We start from the raw sequence: 20605 nt of genomic DNA, 5'->3' as shown, positions 1-20605 counted from the left end.
AAGGATCAATTTTCCTCTGGATCCCCTTTTTTCCACACACACTGAGGTGTTGCAACCCTTCTGCTTTACACCCTCTGGAATCCATAAATCCAGAGGTACAGATTTGAAGGGACGTACCTGCTTGCTCATGAGTTCTTTGGGAAAAGCTCCTTGAGAGGTGACAGGATTCCTGTGAGATGGTGACAGAGCGGGGCAAGGGGAAAGGAGAAAGGGAAATAATTCTGTGAGAGGACAGACAAAATAGGGGTGAGCAGGGGTATGGGAGAGGAAAAACAACCATGAGGGAGAACCAAGGGGGACCAGCCCTGGAGGGAAATGGGGAGTTTCAGAGGGGCCCAGTAAGTGAATCCAAGAGGTTGAGAGGGAAACTGAGGAGAGCAGCACTGAGGGAGCAGCTCTCGGTGGAGGGAGCTGAAGGGAGAAGGGCTGAGGGAGCGGCCATTGCATGAGGGTGAGAGCCCGGGCAGTGCCAGGGGAGTGAGGTGAGGCCCTGAGGGGAGCAACCCCTGAGGGATGAGCGAGGGGCTGAGGGGAGCAACCCCTGAGGGATGAGCGAGGGGCTGAGGGGAGCGCACCCGGTGCGGATGAGGCGCTGAGGGGAGAACACCCAGCGCGGGTGATCCGCTCCCCGGGTGAGGCGCTGAGGGGAGAACACCCGGTGCGGTTTATGCGCTCCGATCCGCTCTCCCTGGCGCGGCTGAGGTGCGATATGAGCGGGGTGAAGCTCTGAGGGGAGCGCTCCCGGTGCGGGTGCGGCGCTGCGCCCGGTGCCGCTGACCCGCTCTTCCCGGTGCTGTTGCTACCCTCCTCGCGGTGCGGACGATCCGCCGTGCCCGGTGCGGGCGGAGCACCGAGCGGAGCACACGCTCCGGAGCGGGCGAGGCGCTGCCGGCATCGCCGCCGGTGCGGGCGGAGCGGCGGGAGCGGCCGGGGGGCGGAGCTCCGGCGCTGGGGGCGGGGCCCGGCGCTCGGGGCGGGGCCCCGCGGGCTGGGAGGGGGCCGGCTGTATTGTTCCTCGCGCGGTGCATGCCGGACGCGCCTCAGCCCCCAACATGGCGTCGCGCTGTCAGCGGTGTGTGTGAGGCGGGCGCGGGACGCGGGGCTGCGGGCGGGCACGGCGGTTCCCGGAGCTCCCCGGAGCGCCGCCGCCGCGGTGGCAACGCGCCGCTCCTCGCTGCTGCCCGCCGCGCCCCGGCTGTCCGGCGCTCAGGCCGCTGGGGACGCGCCTGCCCCCGCCCTGCCCCCGCCATGGGCGGGTAGCGGGACCCGCCTCGCCTCAGCCCTGCGGAGCCCCCCCGCCCTCCGCGCCATGGGGTCCCCGGCGGCCGCTTCGGCGGCCGCGGCCACCGACTCGGCGCAGTGGCTGTCGGTGAAGGAGGAGACCATCTTCCTGCACGACGGGCTGATCCGGGTCACCGACCTGGCCGAGCTGCCCAGCGAGATCATTGGGGTGGCCGAGCCCGGCGACACCGAGCTGGAGGTGAGGCGGCCCCCCGAGCTGAGGGGAGGGACGGGGCAGGGCCGGGGCTGAGGGGAGGATGCCCTCGGCAGAGGGGCACGGTGGCAGCGGAGGCCTGAGGCGAGGAGGACGGGGGATGGGAGATGGGGGAGCAGGGAGGATGACTCGGGGAGGGAGGATGGGGGGCCGGCATGGAGGATGCTGCGTGCGGATGCCGGGTGAGGGATCTGGAGTCCGGAGCCAGCCGGTGTCGAGGCGTTCTGCTTGTCTGGAGTCAATCTGATTTATTTCGGATAATAATGAAAGTGGAGCTGGGCAGGAGGATGGTGAGGTGCTGATGTAAATGGAGGGTGAAGTATTGGTGCGTCCTCCTTGTTTTGAATCTTGGAAATCAGAGCCGCACTCACGGATTTCAGCGTGGCCTTTGGCCCGTTTATTTTTATTGAAGGTTTTGCGTTTTCTTGCTGTTACTTTTAGACGGTTTGTAATTGATCAGCCTTACAACGACACGCTCAGGGGTGCCCGGGTGTTTTATTCAGCTGTTGACAGTGATTGTTATTAAGGATCCAGGAGGGCAGCCCCGATTTTCATCCCAGCTTTTTACCTTCCCAGAACTGCCCCTGGTGTTTGCTGGCTGCAGGCAGGCGGTGCAGCTGTTTTATCTTAGGAGGAGCCGCTGAAGGACTGAATGTCACGGATTATAGGTTGCATCTATTTGGTAGACTGCATTTTTTTTTTTTCCCCCCTGTGTGCCTCCCTTCTCCTGTTTCACCCCACCCTCCTCCCCGGCCGTGTGGCTCGCAATGACACAGGGGCTTTGTCACCGGAGCTGAGCGGTGGCAGCGCACAGGGGACGCTCCAGCCGGAGCTTTATTCCGGCCTCTGTTTAGTCCCAGGCATTTTAGGCCGAAAAACCATTTTTAGGGAGGCTTTAGGGCTGCTGTCTGGGCTGTCTGAGCAGTGCTGACAACATTATTGTTCACTGGGCTTTGGGGAAACTTCCCCCAGCCTTATCTAAGGAAAGGTATTTTCTGCAGAATGTGCGTTTTCTGTCCTGTGTGTTGGGACACTGGGGAATGGCATGGAGAAATCAGCTGCTCCCCTGAAATGGATGTTGGCAAATATCACATGAACGGGAAAAGGGAGATTTTTTTAAGGTGGCTGACTTATCTCTGTGTGTATAAACATGGAATGATTCTCCCTTGTGATCAGAACTGCTCTGGCATTCAGTGCAGCTTGGATGCAAGAAAATATTTTGATTCCATGGCATGGTTCTAGAAGAAGAATTGAGTTTAAAAACTGTGCTAGAAAAATAAAGTGCTCCCACAGCATTTTTCATGTTATATCACAAGAAAGGAGGATATCCTTTAAAAAACAAACAAGACCTTATTTTAAGATCTTGCCAGCCAGGCCAGAAGTGTGTTCCAGCCTGAAACTTGACACACAGCTTCACTTGACAAACACTTCAGCTCTGGAGAATTTTTTTGTTAGTGTTAGGAATGTTCTGAAACTCCAGTTGTTTGGGAGAGATAGGAATGGAATTGGTGCTACTGTGCCTTGTGCTTTGGCATTTATTATAACAAGTGTTGCAGCAATCCAGTGCCACTGATTCACCTCGTTTTTTCTGCTCCAGAGATTCTTTTCCTGTTTGTGTTTGCAGTGCAAAACTTGGAAATAAATAATTAAATATGACTTTTTGCTGTGGTGCTTATTTTTGATAAGAACTGATTTTGACTTTTATTCACCTTTATTCTTAAGTCACAGCTTATTAAAACCTTTTATTTCCATCCACTGATGGAATTGATGATCACAAGTGATCAGTTTCATTTTCAGATACCTGCAAATTGGTTTAGACTTTGGTATTGAGGGGGAAGGATTTTCACAAAATGAAATTTCACATGGTGCAGATGTAAACAATTTTGCTCATAACTTTTCCCTGCCTTTTTGAAATGCTGTTTTCATTGAAATAAGGGATCCTTTGGTGATGTGGAATGGCTTTGAGGAGCCATTTTGTGGAAATAGGTGCACACATCTGATTGAAGCGTGGCCATGCAATCGACTGCTACACAAGAGCTCATTTACACTCTTTCTACTCCTACTTGCAGTGTAATAAATATCTTTGAAAATGGTCCAAACAGAAATCTCTTGGGATGTGCTATTGGCCAAGGGTAGGAGATGCTGCAGCTGCTGCTTTGATTAGGAAACTTCTTTAATTCACTTCTTGTGCTTCATCAGTGGTGGTCAGAAGCCTGGCTGAATTAGGAGCTGAAGTGCTTAATTAAAAATGTATAATGTTTAATACTTTAATGGATTTTTTTTTTGGGTGGAGAATTATCATTCTGGTCTGTTTTGCCTAAATATCCATTTAAAGAGTGTATTGGTGACTAATGTCAGTGTGTTTGGATGTGTTTCCTTTGTCCTTCTGTTCAAAGGTTCTGTCTATTTATAAAAAGAAAAGCAGAGGAAAAAATGTTACAGTGCTGCTGTTATGCCAGGAAAGGCTTATGGAAACTTATGATTTTGTTATTTTGAGTCCCATGCAGCTTTGATTTTATCTTTTTGTGTATTTGTATACACTTGTATTTATACATATATACTTTAATGGTGTGTTACACGAGCCTTATTCCTAGAACAAGTTGAAAGAGAAGATTATATTGAGTTTTAAAGGGTGTGGAGATTTTTGCTTTGTTTTTATTTTTTTTTCTGTGATGATGTGCGCCAACTTCTTAGATTGTTTCAGCATATTTACAAAATATTTGGGTTTTTAAAAATTTGATAGAATTTTGTAATGTTACACATGAACCAGCTGCTCCTGGTGCAGGCTTCCCACTAAAACCCTCTAGTCAGGAGGGACCTGGGTTAGTCAGTGATTACAGAAGCCTTTGGACCTTTATTTTTAAACCTTTCACACAGAGAAATCTCTGAAAGAGCAAAGTCTTGTCCTTCCTGGAGACAGCCCTGAGACAGAGCTGGAGGTGTTACCATGACCTTGTGCTTGGTCAGTGCCCATCCAGGGGGGACATTGGCACAGGAAGGGTTTAATGTTCCCTTTAAGTTTCTTCATGTGGCCCAAAGGGACCTGCAGCACTTCCAGAATCTTCCAGCCAAGCACCTTCCCTGGAGCAACACCAGGAGCGTGGTCAGGAGGAGGAGAGGTCCCTCAAAGCAGGGAGATTTGATCTGGCAGCTCACCCCAGAACCCCAGGATGGTTTGGGGTGCAGGGACCCTAAAGATCATCCAGAATCCCCCCATCCCTGGGCAGGGAGCCTTGCTCTGCTCTGGATCCCCATGGAGCCTCCCAGGGAGCCTTGCTCTGGATCCCCATGGAGCTGGGAGTGCAGCCCCTCCCTCAGCAGCTGTTGGGATCGTGTCTGTCTGTCTGTCTGTCCCCATCTGGTGCTTGGACTCTTGCTGAGCTCAGTTCTGCAGGACAGAGGTGCCACTGGGCAGGTGTGGCTCTGCGCTGAAAAAAAATTACCTTTAATCGAGTGGAAGGTTAAAAAAAATAATAAAAATGAAACAAGTAAGGAAAAAGTGGTGGCCATTCCTCTTCCCCCCAGCGTGGCCTGGGCTGGGTCTCCACAGAGAGGGTGAAGAGTGGAGTCCAGTGCTCTTTTCTCAGCATGTGCCACTCCTGTGACTGATTTGTGTTTGCCATGAAATGCTTTAGACTGGAAGGTTTCTGCTAAACTTGGAAGTTTTCACCCATTTTCCTCCCAGCCCGGAGAAAACATTTTGTCACTTTTGCCTGATTGCTGCGGGAGGGAGCAGTTGCCTGCAATTATCTGGGTCAGTGCTTCCCAAACCTTTCTGCTTGTGACCTCTGTGCCACCTCCAAGCGTCACCTCTGTCATGCTGCAGGTCCCCGATGCCACCATCAACAATTGACTCCTTCCTGGGGTGGTGACCTCTGACTGGAAAGTGCTGATCCAGCGTGTGGCAGCCCTGGAGCAGCCTCATCCTCTGCCAGGACCTGGAATTTATTAAACTTCTCTCATATGGACCCCTGGGCCTCTGACTTTGGGGTTTGGAAGTTGTGTTTTAGGTAACCTTGGAGAGAAACATGAGGAAACTTCTCAAGGATGATTTTGCAAATCTGTTTCCCAAATATAGATCTTGTTACCAATTGCAGCTTATTAATTCAGTGATCTGCGCTCTCAGATGTTTGAATTACAAAGATTTTCTTTACCTTTTGCAGTTGTTTTCATCTACTGCTTGAGTAAGAGCCAGAGAAATATTTTAATGAACAAAGAAACAACACTTTATAGCATTTTATTTATTTACAGCTTGTTTGTTTTCTGTAATTCATCTCAGATATTTCATAAATTTGTATGGTTACAAAAATGATTTGGGATAAAATTGTAAAAGATAGCAATGTCTTAGTGCTTATTTGTGAGCAATGAGATTTCCAGTGCTTTCACAAAAGAAAATAGTTTCTGCTTTTAGCTGAGTGGTTAAAAACCTTCACTGCTCCACACAGAGGCTTTGGACAAGAGGATAAGGTTAAAATTTCTTGGAGCAGAAAAAATTGGAACAACCTTGAGACTTGTAGTTTTTAACTGCAGCACTAAAGCTGATAAAGCATCAGGGAGAAAATGTTCACACATATTTGTGTATTTAGCATGTGGTGTAGCAAGGAAAAACCTTGGAGAGGGGCTAGGAAATGTTTTAGAGGAATTTCAGGTGGGTTTTGCTTTAGAGAGGGGCTAGGAAATGTTTTAGAGAGGGGCTGGGAAATGTTTTAGAGGAATTTCAGGTGGGTTTTACACCAAGGCAGCTCCGTGCTGATGTCCCAGCCCATGCCAGGAGCAGGAGGGCTCAGCACAGTGGGACACAAGGTCACAGGGTTGTTTATGGAGCAGGCTCAGCTGGGATGTGTGTTTCAATCTTCAGGGTACCTTTAAAACTGTCACTTGGGCTCTTCCTCTTACAGAATAATCCATACTTTTTGTAATTCACTCTTTTTACATTGTTTTATTGGTGTTTCCAGAGACAAAAGAGCCCAGAAAACAAGTGGTGCTGCCTCTGTTAATTCTGTACAAGAGGAATGACCTTGTACCTGTTATGGGGTGGGCAGAGTAATAGAATTAAATCTTTTCATGCTGCTTTTAAAGATATTTTCCAATTTTGAGATTTGTACCTCCTGTGAGATGGGAATAATCCATATTTAATACTCAGGGGGGTATAGGGGTATAATTGATCCTGATAAATGTTCCACCATCCTCATCTTCACATGTGAACTTCAGCCCATTGAACTCTGGAGAAAAAGAATTAAATGTTGTTGGGGAGATTTAGAGGCTTCCCTTTCCAATATGCAAGTTCAGGATAAAAACCTCTCTTTGTGCACAACTTCCCTGCTCCTCAGTTCCTGGGTAGCAGAATTAAAATACAAAATACAAACCCCCCCCAGGCACCAGGGAGAGGACAAGGGGCAGGAATTGTAGCCAGAGGAGAAAGCTGCCTTGTAGTGACAGCTCACATTTAAATTTACTTTATGGGGTCATAAAAGCTCAGGCTAAAACTCTCCATGTATATTAGTGTGTGTTAATTGGCTTGGTCTGGGGTTTACTGTCAGCAGAGAAACATGTTGCCCTGAAAATAGAGAATATCAGCCACTCCTTCCTGGAGCAGATTTGGCAAAAATTCTGTTTGATGGGAAGAATTACCTGGGTGAGGTGATGTAAAAAGATAAATATTGGGTACAGTGGGAGGATGGCACCTCCCCATAGTTCATCTAAAATCAGTTTCCTTTTGTGCTCCTCAATGTTGAAGAAGCCAATTAGAGTGATTGAACTTTGGCTCTACCATTTTCTAATTAAAATATTGATTAAAATTGATTTAAAGATCAAACAAGGAAATGGTGTGTAAGGATAAGACACTGTAAAATTAAAATAGTGACAATTAAACTATTTAATGATGTTTTTAGTGATTTGCAAGTAGCTTCTTACAGGATAACTTGTGCTATGGCAAAGTGATGTTTGTTCCATCCTCTTCATCCTCTCTGACTCTGCTCAAGCCTTGTCAGTCAGGAGTGGTTGGAGTTGGGGGTGATGGATCAGGGGCTGCTTCAGTGGGTTTGGTGCCCCTGACACCTCCCCAGGTGCTGCACAAGGAAGTCTCGAGGCACCCCAAATCCCAAATCAGAGCTGGGGCTCAGGTGGAAATCCTGAGGCAGCAGGAAAGGGAATTTTACCTTTTATAACACTGCTAGTTGTGTTGTTTATATCAGAATTTGTGAAAGAACATGATGAGGGTTTCTTGTATTTTATTTTAACTTGTTTTGACTTCAGATATTTGGAAGATGACAAGCTTTGCCTGGAGATATCCTGGCAAGGGCTGGGATTCCTGTGTGGAGTCTTTAATGGATCCAGAGGGAAGCACTGATGGATCTGGCACTGCTGGGCTGGGAAGGGCTGGGTTTGGCTCCCAGAGCAGTTCCCTGGGATGAGTCTGAACCCTGGGAGGTTTGTTCCAGCCTCACTGGGGACATTTGGTTTTCCAGCTCCTTTCTGGAGTGCTGACCTCTAGTAAAAAGGCTTTTGAGGAAAACAGCCTTTAGTTTAATTTGCTGAAGTGTCCTGTGCTGCAATGACCTCACACCTTTCTTCAACATCCTCGTGTTTTCTGGAAGTGCAGATTCCTGCTCAGACCCTCAGATGATGCTGAATAATTAAAGGTTTTTCTCCATTGGTTCCATAAACCTTGTATGGAAATCAGATGATGAAAACTGCATTATCAAAAGTCTGGAAGTCCCACTTTGGAATGATCCTGTGAATCTGTTGAAGCTGATGTACTTCCTGTATCATTTACCCAAATTAGTGCTCATTTCCCTTAGCAAAGACTGAGGCAAAATCCCAGATAGACCATGCATGCTTTTAAAGCAAATTGGGAACTGTGGGATCAGGGAGAAACTAAAACTTCAGCAGGAAAAGTCTTTTCATCAGCAAAACTGATGACACTGACTCGTCCTGATTGCCACAAGACAGACTCAGAGCTGTAGGGCCATATCAAAGGCAAAAAAATTCATTTTCCTGTTAAACTGTGGGATTTGAGGAGCAAGACATGCAACACCAAGTACATCCCAGCTTGTCTTTTGTGGTATCTCTGTTATTAACAAACAGACCTCTTTTCTTCAGTATTTAACTCTGAAAATGCAAAAATTAATTCCCTTTTTCCTCCATTTCTGCAGCTTGCTGTCACTTAGTGGAAAATCCACCCAGTTTAGCTCAAGAAAATCAAAAGCCAACTGTTGCAGAAAGTGATTCCATCTAGAACAGCAAACAAACTTATTTTTGAGGCAGCAGAACACACAACAGGAGGTGGTTATTTTAAATGTGTAATATGTGGTTTAGGAATTAATATTCATAATCTCTTGGAGAAGTTAATTAAAGGAGGCTTATTAGGTATAAGGAGCTCAATACAACATCCATTCAAGTGTAATTATGATGGGAATTCCTTTCAGGTGAACTTTTCCTGGCTCCAGTGGTCAAAGTCCTCCTGCAAAGCTGTTTCTTTGCCTTTAGTCAGGGCTGTGCAGCACTGGCAGATGTGATTTGTCCTGCAGCATTTTAACAAGCTGTTCAGGAGGCTGCAATTAGCCAGGAACATTTATTTCATGATCTCTATGACTGCTGCCTGCAATTAAAAACCCCACAAAACAAACAGCCCTGGATGCCGTTCCCTGTGACAGCTTTGTCTCTCACATTCCCCTTCCCACGTTTATATTTATTTATTAAATGAGAGAAGGACAGTTTTACAGCATAAAGATGGGCCAGAAATTGTGTTTGAGGGGGGATGAAATGAGGCACTTTGGAGCATGGCCAGAAGCCCTTTGGATACCAAATCCCTTTGGACACTGGATCCAGAGTATCACAAAATGCTTGGCTCATGGCTTTCCTTGAGCTTGCCACAGCTTCAGTGACTTTGCTGATCTCCACTGTTGTTTGCTAGAAGGAGAAAAGTTGTCTGTAAATTACTTTAAATTCTGAATTTTCCAGTCCTAGGATGGGTATTAAACCATAAATATATTTTTGTGTCATGCTTTATTTGTTTTCTGTTGTTCCAGCTTGGTTTCCAGTTTTATTTAGAAGTGCCAAAAAAGCCTCTTTCTTCTGTCTGAAATGATGAGGAGGAGACTTTTAGGGTTTTTAACTACAGCAGCAACTTGAAGTATTTTGAGAAAGGTGTAGCTAAGTGCAAGATGATAAAATTTAAGAGAGAAAAAAGCAGGGGAGGGAGAGAGTGTAACAGAACTCTGGGTGGATTGGAATAGACTGGTTGGTTCATTGGTTTGTTTGTTTATTTGAAGAGTTCCAAAACTAGAACAAGCATGTTCTTGTTACACAATATTTGTGACCTCTCAGTTTTCATAGAAGGGCTCTAAACCCCTGGGACCCTCTAACCTTGGAGTTCTTTTCAAGTTTTTAGCAAAATTGCCTCGATTACAGAAAGCTCCAGAGGAGAGTGGAATGTTTGTTTTCCAAGCTGCTCTTTTGTGTGTGTGTTTTTCTTTACAATCTGTGTTGTTTATTGAAAGCTTAAAAATCCTCAGGCCTGGGTTTGGTGAGGATGCTGAGTCAGCAGTAGGAGGCTCACAGAATCCCACAGCAGTGGGGTGGGAAGGGATCTTGGGAAGGGATCTTGGGAAGGGATCTCTGGAGATTCCCCAGTCCAAACCCCTGCCAAGGCAGGGTCACCTGGAGCAGGTGACACAGGGAAATGTCCTGAGAGAGAGATTCCGCACTGTCCCTGGCCAGCTGTCCAAGTCCTTGCCATCCTCCATGGATAGAGGTTCATGGGATTCCATGGGCTTTAGTTTTTTAGTTTATTCCTTGTGCTTTAGTTTATTCCATGTGTTTTAGTTTATTCCTTGTGTTTTAGTTTATTCCTTGTGTTTTAGTTTATTCCATGTGTTTTAGTTTATTCCATGTGTTTTAGTTTATTCCATGTGTTTTAGTTTATTCCTTGTGCTTTAGTTTATGGCCATCACTCCTCATCCCAAGATGGACACAGCACCGCTCACCCAAAAATTAAAAACAATATCCCTACATCTGCCACAGAGAACAGCTCATCTAAAACTCACACCACAGCCATATGAAATTTTATTTTTTTCCCCCTTTAAACCCTCTATAAACACCCAACTTTCCCCTTTGCAGATCCTGACCTTCGAGACCAAGAACCCGACGGAGCTGGCGGAGCGCCTGCGCTCGGTGTGCGGCAACCAGAGCAACGCGTACGCGCGGCTGCTGGAGTACCGGCTGAACGCGCTGCGCGGGCTCTGGAACGCCCAGCGCCAGCTGGCCCTGGAGGAGCAGCACGACCGCGACGGCTCCGGCGACGAGGAGGCGCTGGCCCTGCTCAAGCGCCAGGGGCTGTTACAGCAGCCCGAGCAGGCTCCCTTCACCTCCCGCATGGGGCTGCTGCTGGTGTTCCCGCTGATCCAGTCGCAGAGCAGGACGGACCCTTCCCTGTGTAACATCACCGCTGAGGTGCTGCTGAACTGCCTGCGGGACTGCCAGCCCCTGAGCCTGACCAAGGAACCGGCCGACTGCCTCAACGGCATCGAGGCCCTGCTCTGCTCCTGGCTCGAGGACGCGGCGCCCTCCGGCCAGCACATCCCCTACAAGCAGAAGGAAAATGCTGCTGCTGCCCTGGTTGCCTTGGCTTGTGCAAGGTAAGGGAGCTGGAATGACAGAGAATTGTGGGATCGTGTAAGATCTGCGCCTTTTGGGCTGTTTGAGCCCACTCTGGCTGGCTATGGTGTTGCTTTTTGATGCAAGGCAAGGTGACTTGGTTCTGAGGAAACGGCACGGCGACTCAAATTTTTTAGGGTCACTCGGGTTAAGAACACATGCTAGTACTAACATGGTGGACGGTTCAAAGGCCTTTATTGTTTCATCTCGTCGGGTTTTATATTTGGGAAGGTTTTTTTCTACGTTAGGGGGTCTTACTTTACTGTAATTGGTTAATAAGGAGTTGAAAGTTACTAATGTTTGGGGGGACTACATTCTTGGGTGATTCTTTATCACTAGGCATTAGGGGGAGAGGAATCTTGCTGCTTTCTGTGACATCGTGAGATTTTCCGAGTGCCTGACCCTATCTACTACACTGTGGACCCTTGTCACACGTCCTGGCTAGATGGTGACAGTCCCCCTCCTTTGGAGCTCTTTTTGCAGCTACCAGTGGAGGCACAAGGCAGAACAAAAAGGCCACAGCAGCAGCACAGGCCTGGGGTGGCACTGGGTTACTTTATTTGATGTTACACTCCCCAGTCACCAAAAACTATTGTGACTCCACAAGAATTAATTTCAAAACTAATTATCAAAGGTCGCTGCCACCTGCGGGCCCTTGCAGGGTGTGACCCGAGGTGCATGTATCTACCTTTTGATTTGGAAAAATTGGAATTCCTATGACAGACAAATGAAAATTTGCAAATTTCTCCCGATAGCTGTCCTGGCCAGCTTTCAATCCATTATCCTGAACACAAGTTATTTAGAGATTCCTTACGTTTGGCCCCAACATCTTTCAAAAGTCACACTCCCATCAGAAACGCCATCACAGTGTTCACCAATGGCTCAGGCAAGTCCCATCAATTGGTGTTCACTTGGGGAGACTTGGGCAGTCAGCAGTGTGAGGGGTCCCTTGTGATGGCAGAAGGAAAATGGCAATCCACTGACATAACATACTCAGTACAACTTTCAAATCACCCAGTGCAAAACAACAACTAAATAAACTGTTTAGTGCAATACAACAGGATTGGTAAGGTTGGATGTAACACCCTGGAGTTCTTAAATTCAAGGCTTGCACTGAGGTTCTTGAGGTTTGGTGTAAGGTGAAATCCCAACCAGATGTTCTCTAAGGGGTCACCAGCACACAAAAGTTTACTGGCAAAATAGAGAATGAAGGAACTTTGGCAGAGCCATGATTCACCATTAACCATACCCCCAAATTGCAATCCATGATTTTTGAACTCTTCCAGGAGGTGACTCCAGCACCCCTGGGCAATGCTGTGGTTGGTTCATTCTCTCTTTCCATTGAAACGAATCAAAAATGATCTGACTGCACTGGTGATATTTTTAGCTTGCACCAGCCTTTCTGATATTTAAATATTGGGTTGGAAAGGGTGAAACTGCTAAGCATTGCTTTTTGCACGTGTTTAGCATATGCAAAGGCAGAGGGATCTGGGTTAGCAATGCCTCGTGTGCACATTGCTGCTTCTCCTGCAGGGAGCTGCTCTAGGAATGGCTCCAAGTGTGTTTATCAGGGACAAAAGTTATCTCCTTTCCCTTTGTCCTGCACCTTTCTTTGGCTGGAGAAGGTGGAACTGCCAGGTTTCAGGGCAATTCCTTTCAGATTTGATTTCAGTGGTGTCTCTCAAATATCTGGAGGTATTTTTTAAATTTTGTTGCCAGTGAAGAGTTCAACCATTGTGGATTAAAATACCCCTTGTCCTGCATGGGTTTGGCATCAAGTGATTGAGGACAAATTGGATCTATTTGCTGTTAATCAAAACCTACTATTTTGAGAGAATGGGACTTGGGGAGAGGAAATACAAAACCTCTGCAAAACCCCATGAATGTGGCTTTAAAGTCACAAGGAGCCTTTTGGAAATACTGTTTTCAATGTTTCTCCAGGTCACAGCCTTGTCTGTGAAGTTTAACTCTGATTTAAGATGTTGGAGTTCCCAGGATATGGCATGATTTGCTTTAGGAAAAGGTTTATTCAGATGAAACCTACTTAATTTCTAGTGCACTTGTTTTAATGAAGTCAATGAGAAATTTATGGTTTGTGGCAAATTATTCTGTCCTGACAACTGCCTTATCTGAAAGGCAATGTACTTGAACATAGCTCAGAGAAATTGGATTTGATAAACACAATCTCATTTCTTTTTTTTTTTCCCAAGATGTCAATTTGCAGGAAATATGGGATGTTCTGTTGCAGCTGAACTAAATTTCAAGTAGAGCTTTTGAACTTCAGGTTGATCTTTTATTTTCTTTGCAAGTCTGCCTTGCATTGCTTAGAGAATTGAAATATCCCATTGTGCTTTGTTCACCTCTGAAAGCCTCACACTTTTCCTTTAAATATCTAAGTCATGTGTTGAAGAAAAAACCTTGAAAATGAGACCATTATTGACATTCCTAGTTGCAATCTTGGGTGCTTCTTAGTGCTAAAAATAAAACCACAGGGTAAATATTGCTTTAAATAATTAATTGAGGTGCTTTAATGTGTTTGATGTCAATTTTCTCCAGGCTGAAGTTTGTCAGTGAAAGCCAAGAGCTGAGATGTCACTGGGGAAAGCAGGGATTGGGTGTGGAGGAGGGAAGTTTGGGAGCTGAGTGACCACAAGTGACAGCAAAAGGTTGGATTCAGCAGAGTGCAGGGCAAGGACCTCCTCAGCTGATCACTCCTGTTGTGGAGAAAGCAGCTCATAACTGACCTGAGACACAGCCAAATTCTCCTGCTTAGGTGGGCTGTGATGCCTGGAAATAAACACCACATCTGCCAGAAAATGGCCCTGACCTTTAAAACAGAAATTGTAAAATACAGATTTTTAAAGAGGTCTGGATCTTCCAAATTTGGGGTTGTGAGGGGAGAGCTCATCCCAATGCACAAGTTCCTCGGGAGGGGCAGTGCAGGGACAGGACCAGGGAGCAGCTGGAGCTGTGCCAGGGGGGTTTGTGATGAGGGGAAGGTGCTGGCACTGCCCAGGCTCGCCAGGGATGGGCACAGCCCTGAGGCTGCCAGAGCTCCAGCAGTGCTTGGACAAAGCTCTCAGGGACAGCCTGGGATTGTTGGGGTGTCTGTGCAGGGCCAGGAGCTGGATGGTGATCCCTGTGGTCCCTTCCAGCTCAGGATATTCCATGGTTTGGTGAAAGGAAATCAGAATCTTGGTAAGAAATGGATGAGTCCTGTTTGAGTTTGGAAAGGCATCTCCAGCTGGGAGTGCAGCAGCCCTTGCTCAGAGTTGGTCTCAGCCAGGAAGGTCCTTGGGTTACACTGGAGATCTGAGTGTGATTAATCAGCTACAAAAAGTCCTGAAGGAGCTGCCAGGAGCAAGGTTGAGGTGTTTTATCAGGTGCCTGGATTGCCTTTCTGAACGTGTTGTTGATAACCCAGCTGCTCTCCCTCCCTGCTGGGGCTTCAGCCCCTTCCATAACAAGGTGGAATTCAGGCCAGAGCTTCCCCAGCACTCTGCCTGTCCCCCTCTCTTCCTCCTTCCCCTTCCTCCCCAAAGAATGAACATCCTGCAGGAAAGAGATGCCAGTTAGAAGAGAAGCTGATGCCATATTGTGGCTGTGGGTGTTCTCCATGGCTGCTGTTGTGTGTGTTCAGTCTGCCTTCAGCAGACATCTTTAATTCATGTTTTTCTTGTCCTTTTAGAGGGTCGCTGAAAACCTTTGTTCATACAGTGCATCTATTACAGAAACAGACTGAGCTGGGGTCCCTGCCTGTGGCTGATGTTCTCTACAGGTTTGTAGAACTTTTCTCCTTGTAAACTTTTCCAGCAGCTCTGAAAATGTGTTAAGTGCATGTAGGGAGGAATGGCTTTAAAAGTGATTAAAAGGCTTTAGAGTTATCGAAAGCTTTAGGGAAGATTTAGTCATGTGCAGAAGACATTAGAAAATCAAACCTAAAAGTATTGATTGGGTTTTGGGTGTTTTGTTTTTATTTTTTCATTAAATATTGATGATTCCTTTAAATGACTTATGAACTCTGACAGAATAATTACTTTAAATACATCATGGGCTTAACTTTTAATTTAACTCATTTTTCCTACCGCTGTTCCTTATAAAATTTTATTTTATTTTCTGCTTAAAGGTTGTTGCTCTTGGAGGGAGGCCCTGGATCCCCCTCCTGCCTGCTTGGAGGGAAGCACATCGTGTCCTGGGGCTTTGAGGACATGTTACCTGCCCCTGATGCCAACACTGGTGCCAGCAGTGAGAACAAAGGTGAATTATTGCATCCCTGTCACCACCAGCAGAGAACAGGATACTTTAAGTGCTAATAATTGTTTAAAGATGAATAAAGTAAAACTTTAGAGTTGGGGCTCAAAAAATGTTGCTGGAGAGCAGCTGCTGGTTTGAACTGTCAGGCTGTGGGAAGCAGTCCAAGGCAGTTGATCCAGTGACCCTTCCTGACTCCAGTGGGAATGTTTCAGAGGGGTCAGACAGAGTTTGGATATTATCCCCTCGTTAGAGCATAATCACTGCCCTGTGCAGTATCCCTGTGTTCACCAGCCAGCTATCAGTGGCACAGCACGTTTATTTTTAGAAGTACAAGTTCATTGTTTTGTTTTTCCCCTCTTGCCTACTCTGCTTTTGTTTCTACCTAGTTGAGTTTGAAGTCTTTTTTTATGCTTTCTTTTGTATTTCTTTTCCTGAATTCATTCTCAGTTTTTACTGCTTTGTTTGCTTACTATTTTTGTAATAAATAAGAGTTCACATGGTTTTTGAAATATTAGTTCGAGCTTTGATGACATTTAATGCAATCCATAGGAGTTTAAAAATCTGAGTTGTTATTTTATCTGCAGATTTATTAGAGAGATCCCTTTTTAGGTGTTTAGGCAGGAGAGTGAGTGGACTTTTCCTTCCTGAGCTGAGTGTCCAGATCCTGAGAAATTCAATAGATTGACTGGACTTGTGTCCCATCTTGATTATTAATAATTACTGCTCTGTGATTCAAATACATTTTGTCTTAATTGAAGTGTTCAGAAGTGGAAGGATCTGAGCAGCTTTAGGAGAATCAGAGTTTGGCAGAAAAGAGATCAAGGCTCAGTATTAGATTCTTCTTCCCTCTCACACTGAGTGAGACCATCTGGGCACCTCTGAGGCTTAAAGATGTGAAAAAACCACTGGGTCTGCTGGGCTGTGCCTGTGTTCCAGCAGCTCTTAGAGCACCAAATAATAAATTTAGTATTAAAAAAGGGTTGGTAGTGACCTGCCATGAGCATGTGCTGGTTTCCCTGGGGTGCAGCCCCCAGGGAGAATTCCCAGCTGGAATGTTCCAGAGTTACAGAGCTGCTCTCTGCTGTCCTTGCTCCTGCTGCAGATGCAGACCTGGGCCGGTGCCTCGCAGCCGATGGGCTCTACCTGTACACCACCAACTCTGTGGGCAGGGGAATCAGCAAACTGGGCTCAGGCCTGCATGGAACCCTCAGGTAAGGGACACTGCAGTGCTGCCTCTTCTGCACAGCTGCTGAAACACAAAGGTTCCTGATTTGGGACACCTCTCCTGGATGTTGGGGGGATATGGAGCTTGGAAGGAGATGATCTCTAAGGTCCCTCCCAGCCCAAACCAACCTGTGATTCCATGATATTGTGAATTTTCATTAAATGCTGTTTTAATGTGTTGAGTTTCTCATCTGAAATTCTTATTGAGTGTGTGTAGCCGTGATATTTTCTGAAAAATCCTTTCCCTAAGATTTTTCCTCCTGAGAATCTGAGAGGCCTCAGGAACAAAATGTAAACATTGATTATCTGCTGCTGTGGAATGCAACAGGTGGATCTGTGATTGGTCTCATGTGGTTTTCTAATTAATGGCCAGTCACAGTCAGCTGGCTTGGACTCTGTATGAGACACAAGCCTTTGTTATTTCATTCCTTTTCTTCTATTCTTAGCCAGCCTTCTGATGAAATCCGTTCTTCTATTCTTTTAGTAGTTTTAATATAATATATATCATAAAATAATAAATCAGCCTTCTGAAACATGGAGTCAGATCCTTGTCTCTTCCCTCATCCTCTGAACACTGTCACAAGTGTGTTTTGTCTAAAATTAATGAACAAATTGAGGTGGAAGGGACCTGTAGAGGCTGTTAGTTCAATCTCCACAGCAGCAGAATTTTAAATTCAGTTTTATTTTTTAATGTCTAGTATGTTGCTTGATTCTCTGCTGAGAGGAATATACTACAGACCAGTTCTGTGACTTCTTATTTATAGCTGAATTTGTGAGTGTTTGTTTGCTAATTATGTCATTCATTAAGTAATTAGTGCAGCTGTGACTCACTGCACCTCCTTGCTTCTTCATTGCTTGAAAACCACGAGGCTTTTTACGCTTAAAGCCTTTCACAACAAAAACTGCTGACTTGAATAAGTTCAGTCAAAGTTCAGCGCTGTGGTTGCATTGTGGTTGTTATTTGAAATCAAACCCAGAGGAGCAGGGCAGGGTTGATGGAGTTTGAACATCCTGGTGGGTTTTTTGCAGGGGGTTTGTGTACTGCCGGAACGAGGAGCTGGAGACGGGCTGGGTGGCTTTTGGCAACGGCAAACTGCTCCATCGGCCCGTGTCCTTTGATAGCAAACCTCACTACCTGTTCCAGCTCGTGGATCAACATACCCTGCAGGTAAAGGGGACAGGAACAAGCAGGCTGAATGAATCATGCTCATTTTAGCTTTAATTGCTTTTATCCTTGAAGTTTCTTGTTTTGTGAAACTGCGTTTTTCTAACCCTGCCTTGAAGCGACTCTGTGGTGAATGTGGAAGTTATGGTGGAGATGTTACTGTTTCAATGTGTCTTATGTATAAATATATGTATTTATCTATAATTTATCTATGATACATGTATTTATCTATAATTACACTGTTCTGTATTATGGGGTACTGGTAGAGCTTGTTCAGCCTGGAGGAGACTGAGGGGTGACCAACCCACAGCTTCCTCAGGAGGGGCAGCTCCAATCTCTGTGAACAGGGACAGGACCCAGGGAGCAGCTGGAGCTGTGTCAGAACAGGCTTAGGTTGGCTATCAGGGGAAGGTTCTTCCTCCAGAAGGTGCTGGGCACTGCCCAGGCTCCCCTGGGAATGCTCAAGGCTGCCAGAACTCCAGGAGGATTTGGTCAATGCTCCCAGGGATGCCCAGGGTAGGGTTGTTGGGGGTGTCTTGTGCAGGGCCAGGGTTTGATAATGAACCCTATGAGTCCCTTCCCACCCAGGATATTCCATGATTCCAGTGTGGTCACTTCTTAAAGCAGTCAAACAACAGCAAAATGCACTTTTAATTGATTTAAATCAATAATGTGTTCTTCTTGAACAGCTCTTTGTTCTCCCTCTGTCCCAAAATTCAGATGCTGTTTCAGATCTGGTTGTGATTTGTAGATAAACAACTTTGTAAAACTGGGGTAGTTTGTTTACTTTGGGTTTTTCCTCCTGTGGTTTTAAGGATGGATACACACATTTATGTCCAGTGTGTTTCCTGACACTGAGTGTGTTTAATTCCCTTTTTCTTCACAAGTTTCAAGCAATGTTTAAGAGAAGTTGCAGAAAGTAGGTGACTCAATAGGATGTGTATTTTCCTTGTGGTACTGTGGGTTTGTTCTCCATCATTAGAGAGGAGATGATCCTTTTATTTTTAGATAGGTTAAATTTGAGATCTGTGAGCTGGTTTGGATATTTGGCAAATATCACAGAATAGCTGTTGGTAATAAATCAATGTAATGCTACTACTAAGTCCAATATTAAGCCTCTTCTTCACTAACTGCATTTGATCTCTATTTATTTTTCATACTGTTCATACTTGTAAGGCCAAACTGCACAATCTGACCTGTTAAGATGCTTTGTGTCTCATAGGTATGTCAGATAATCCCAATGCCAGTAAATCACTTCCCAGTTGGCAGCACTATGACCACCGTGCATCTTTCTTCAGATGGAACCTTTTTCTACTGGATTTGGTCTCCTGCAAGCCTCAATGAAAAAACCCCCAAAGGCCACTCTGTCTTTATGGATATTTTTGAAATTATAGTAAGCAAATCGTGTGTTTTCTATGCCTGGTGTTGGTAGCATAACCAGTTTAATTAAATATCAGCATTTTTTAATTGACATATTAGGTTTGCATATTTATGGGTATGATCTGAGTGGATTTATATGAAATAACTGAACAGAACAGAAGGTGAACTGTCCAATTCCATCTCCAGAGGATGATTATATTTAGCAATATGAATTCTCTTATAGCATAAAATGTGGTTTTTATGTCTGCATTTCTGCTCAGCAGAGGAGGATGGAGTGGGATGGTGGAGCTGGAATTGGGAGGCTGTAGTAGTACAACTCATGGAAAATCCCAAATGCTCTAAATCACATCTTCATTAAGAGATGCATTCTGCAGTAAAACATCCCCTGAACATCATAGTCTGAAGAAATCATTGCTCTCACTTTCTGCCTGAAAAATGATTGAGCCAAATGATTTGCAAGTGAAACACCACTAAGAAAATACAAGAGGATTATATATTTTTAAGCAGAGTTTCCTAAATAAACTCAAGTTTACAACAAGCAGTTCTGTCTTTAAGAAGAAGCATAAATTGAGATATTTAATAGGATATCTTCTAAGATGTTAGATATCTTCTATTAAATTATTCTATTGAACCATGAAATCACAAACAAAAAAATATTCCTATCTTGCTTTCAGAACTTTGTTTTTGCAAGTCGCTTCATATTCCTGCCTGATATTATTCAGGTGATCTCTGACCTATGGATTCCAACATCTAAAGTATTTTTTCCCCCATTTTACCAGGTAGAAAATGGCATTTGTATAGCAAATCCTCTGCAGGAAAGAATTATCCTGATGAGGAAAGAGGGGGAATCTGCCAAGAGCATCAATGAGATGCTGCTGAGCCGCCTGTCCCGGTACCGCGCCTCCCCCTCGGCCACCCTGGCTGCTCTCACAGGCTCCACCATCTCCAACACCCTCAAGGAGGACCAGGCAGGTCAGAAACACTTCACTTTTCATTTCTTAACTCACACAGCATCCATCCTGCTTCTTACTGACCTCTTAGCACAGGTTTAAAAAAAATAAAAGTGATTTTTGTCTTTTTTCCCCTAAATCCGTAGTTGGAAGATCCTCACAAAATAAGTATTTGCTTAATGCTGGAATTATGAGTTCCTTTGCTGAATTAGGATTGTGAGGAAACTTTAGGGATGGAAAATAGGAAGTTTAGGGATGGAAAATTGGAAGAATTTTCCAATTCCATTATTGCATTAGTTTGGGAAATCTGGTAATTGCATTTCTCTGCTTGCAGCTCAGTTTGGCTTCTAACTGGTGTGTAAAAATGGCCTGCAGGTTAGAAAATGGAATTATTGCTTCACCAGTCACTGGAATATTACAAATCTTAGGTGATTTTGCTCTTTTTTAGGTTATCTGCACAATGTTTGGGTCTTCTTTTAT

The 20605-nt window shown here is 45.4% G+C and overlaps 1 protein-coding gene across 1 annotated transcript in view; it reads left to right on the top strand.

Moving 5' to 3' along the window:
- The first annotated feature begins 1299 nt into the window (after positions 1-1299).
- Positions 1300-20605, top strand: part of HECTD4 (HECT domain E3 ubiquitin protein ligase 4) — a 68129-nt gene continuing 48823 nt past the window's right edge. Inside the window, exons 1-8 of the mRNA XM_058036673.1 lie at positions 1300-1480; positions 10616-11133; positions 14841-14930; positions 15279-15409; positions 16509-16617; positions 17660-17798; positions 19018-19188; positions 19955-20147. Coding sequence (XP_057892656.1) covers positions 1310-1480; positions 10616-11133; positions 14841-14930; positions 15279-15409; positions 16509-16617; positions 17660-17798; positions 19018-19188; positions 19955-20147 — 1522 coding nt within the window. The 5' untranslated portion in view covers positions 1300-1309. The remainder of the gene's footprint in view (positions 1481-10615; positions 11134-14840; positions 14931-15278; positions 15410-16508; positions 16618-17659; positions 17799-19017; positions 19189-19954; positions 20148-20605) is intronic.

The sequence above is a fragment of the Melospiza georgiana genome, chromosome 18 (assembly GCF_028018845.1).
Source record: "Melospiza georgiana isolate bMelGeo1 chromosome 18, bMelGeo1.pri, whole genome shotgun sequence".
Lineage (NCBI taxonomy): Eukaryota > Metazoa > Chordata > Aves > Passeriformes > Passerellidae > Melospiza > Melospiza georgiana.
Note: the sequence above shows the minus strand (reverse complement) of the source record. Positions and strands in the feature narration are given on the sequence as shown.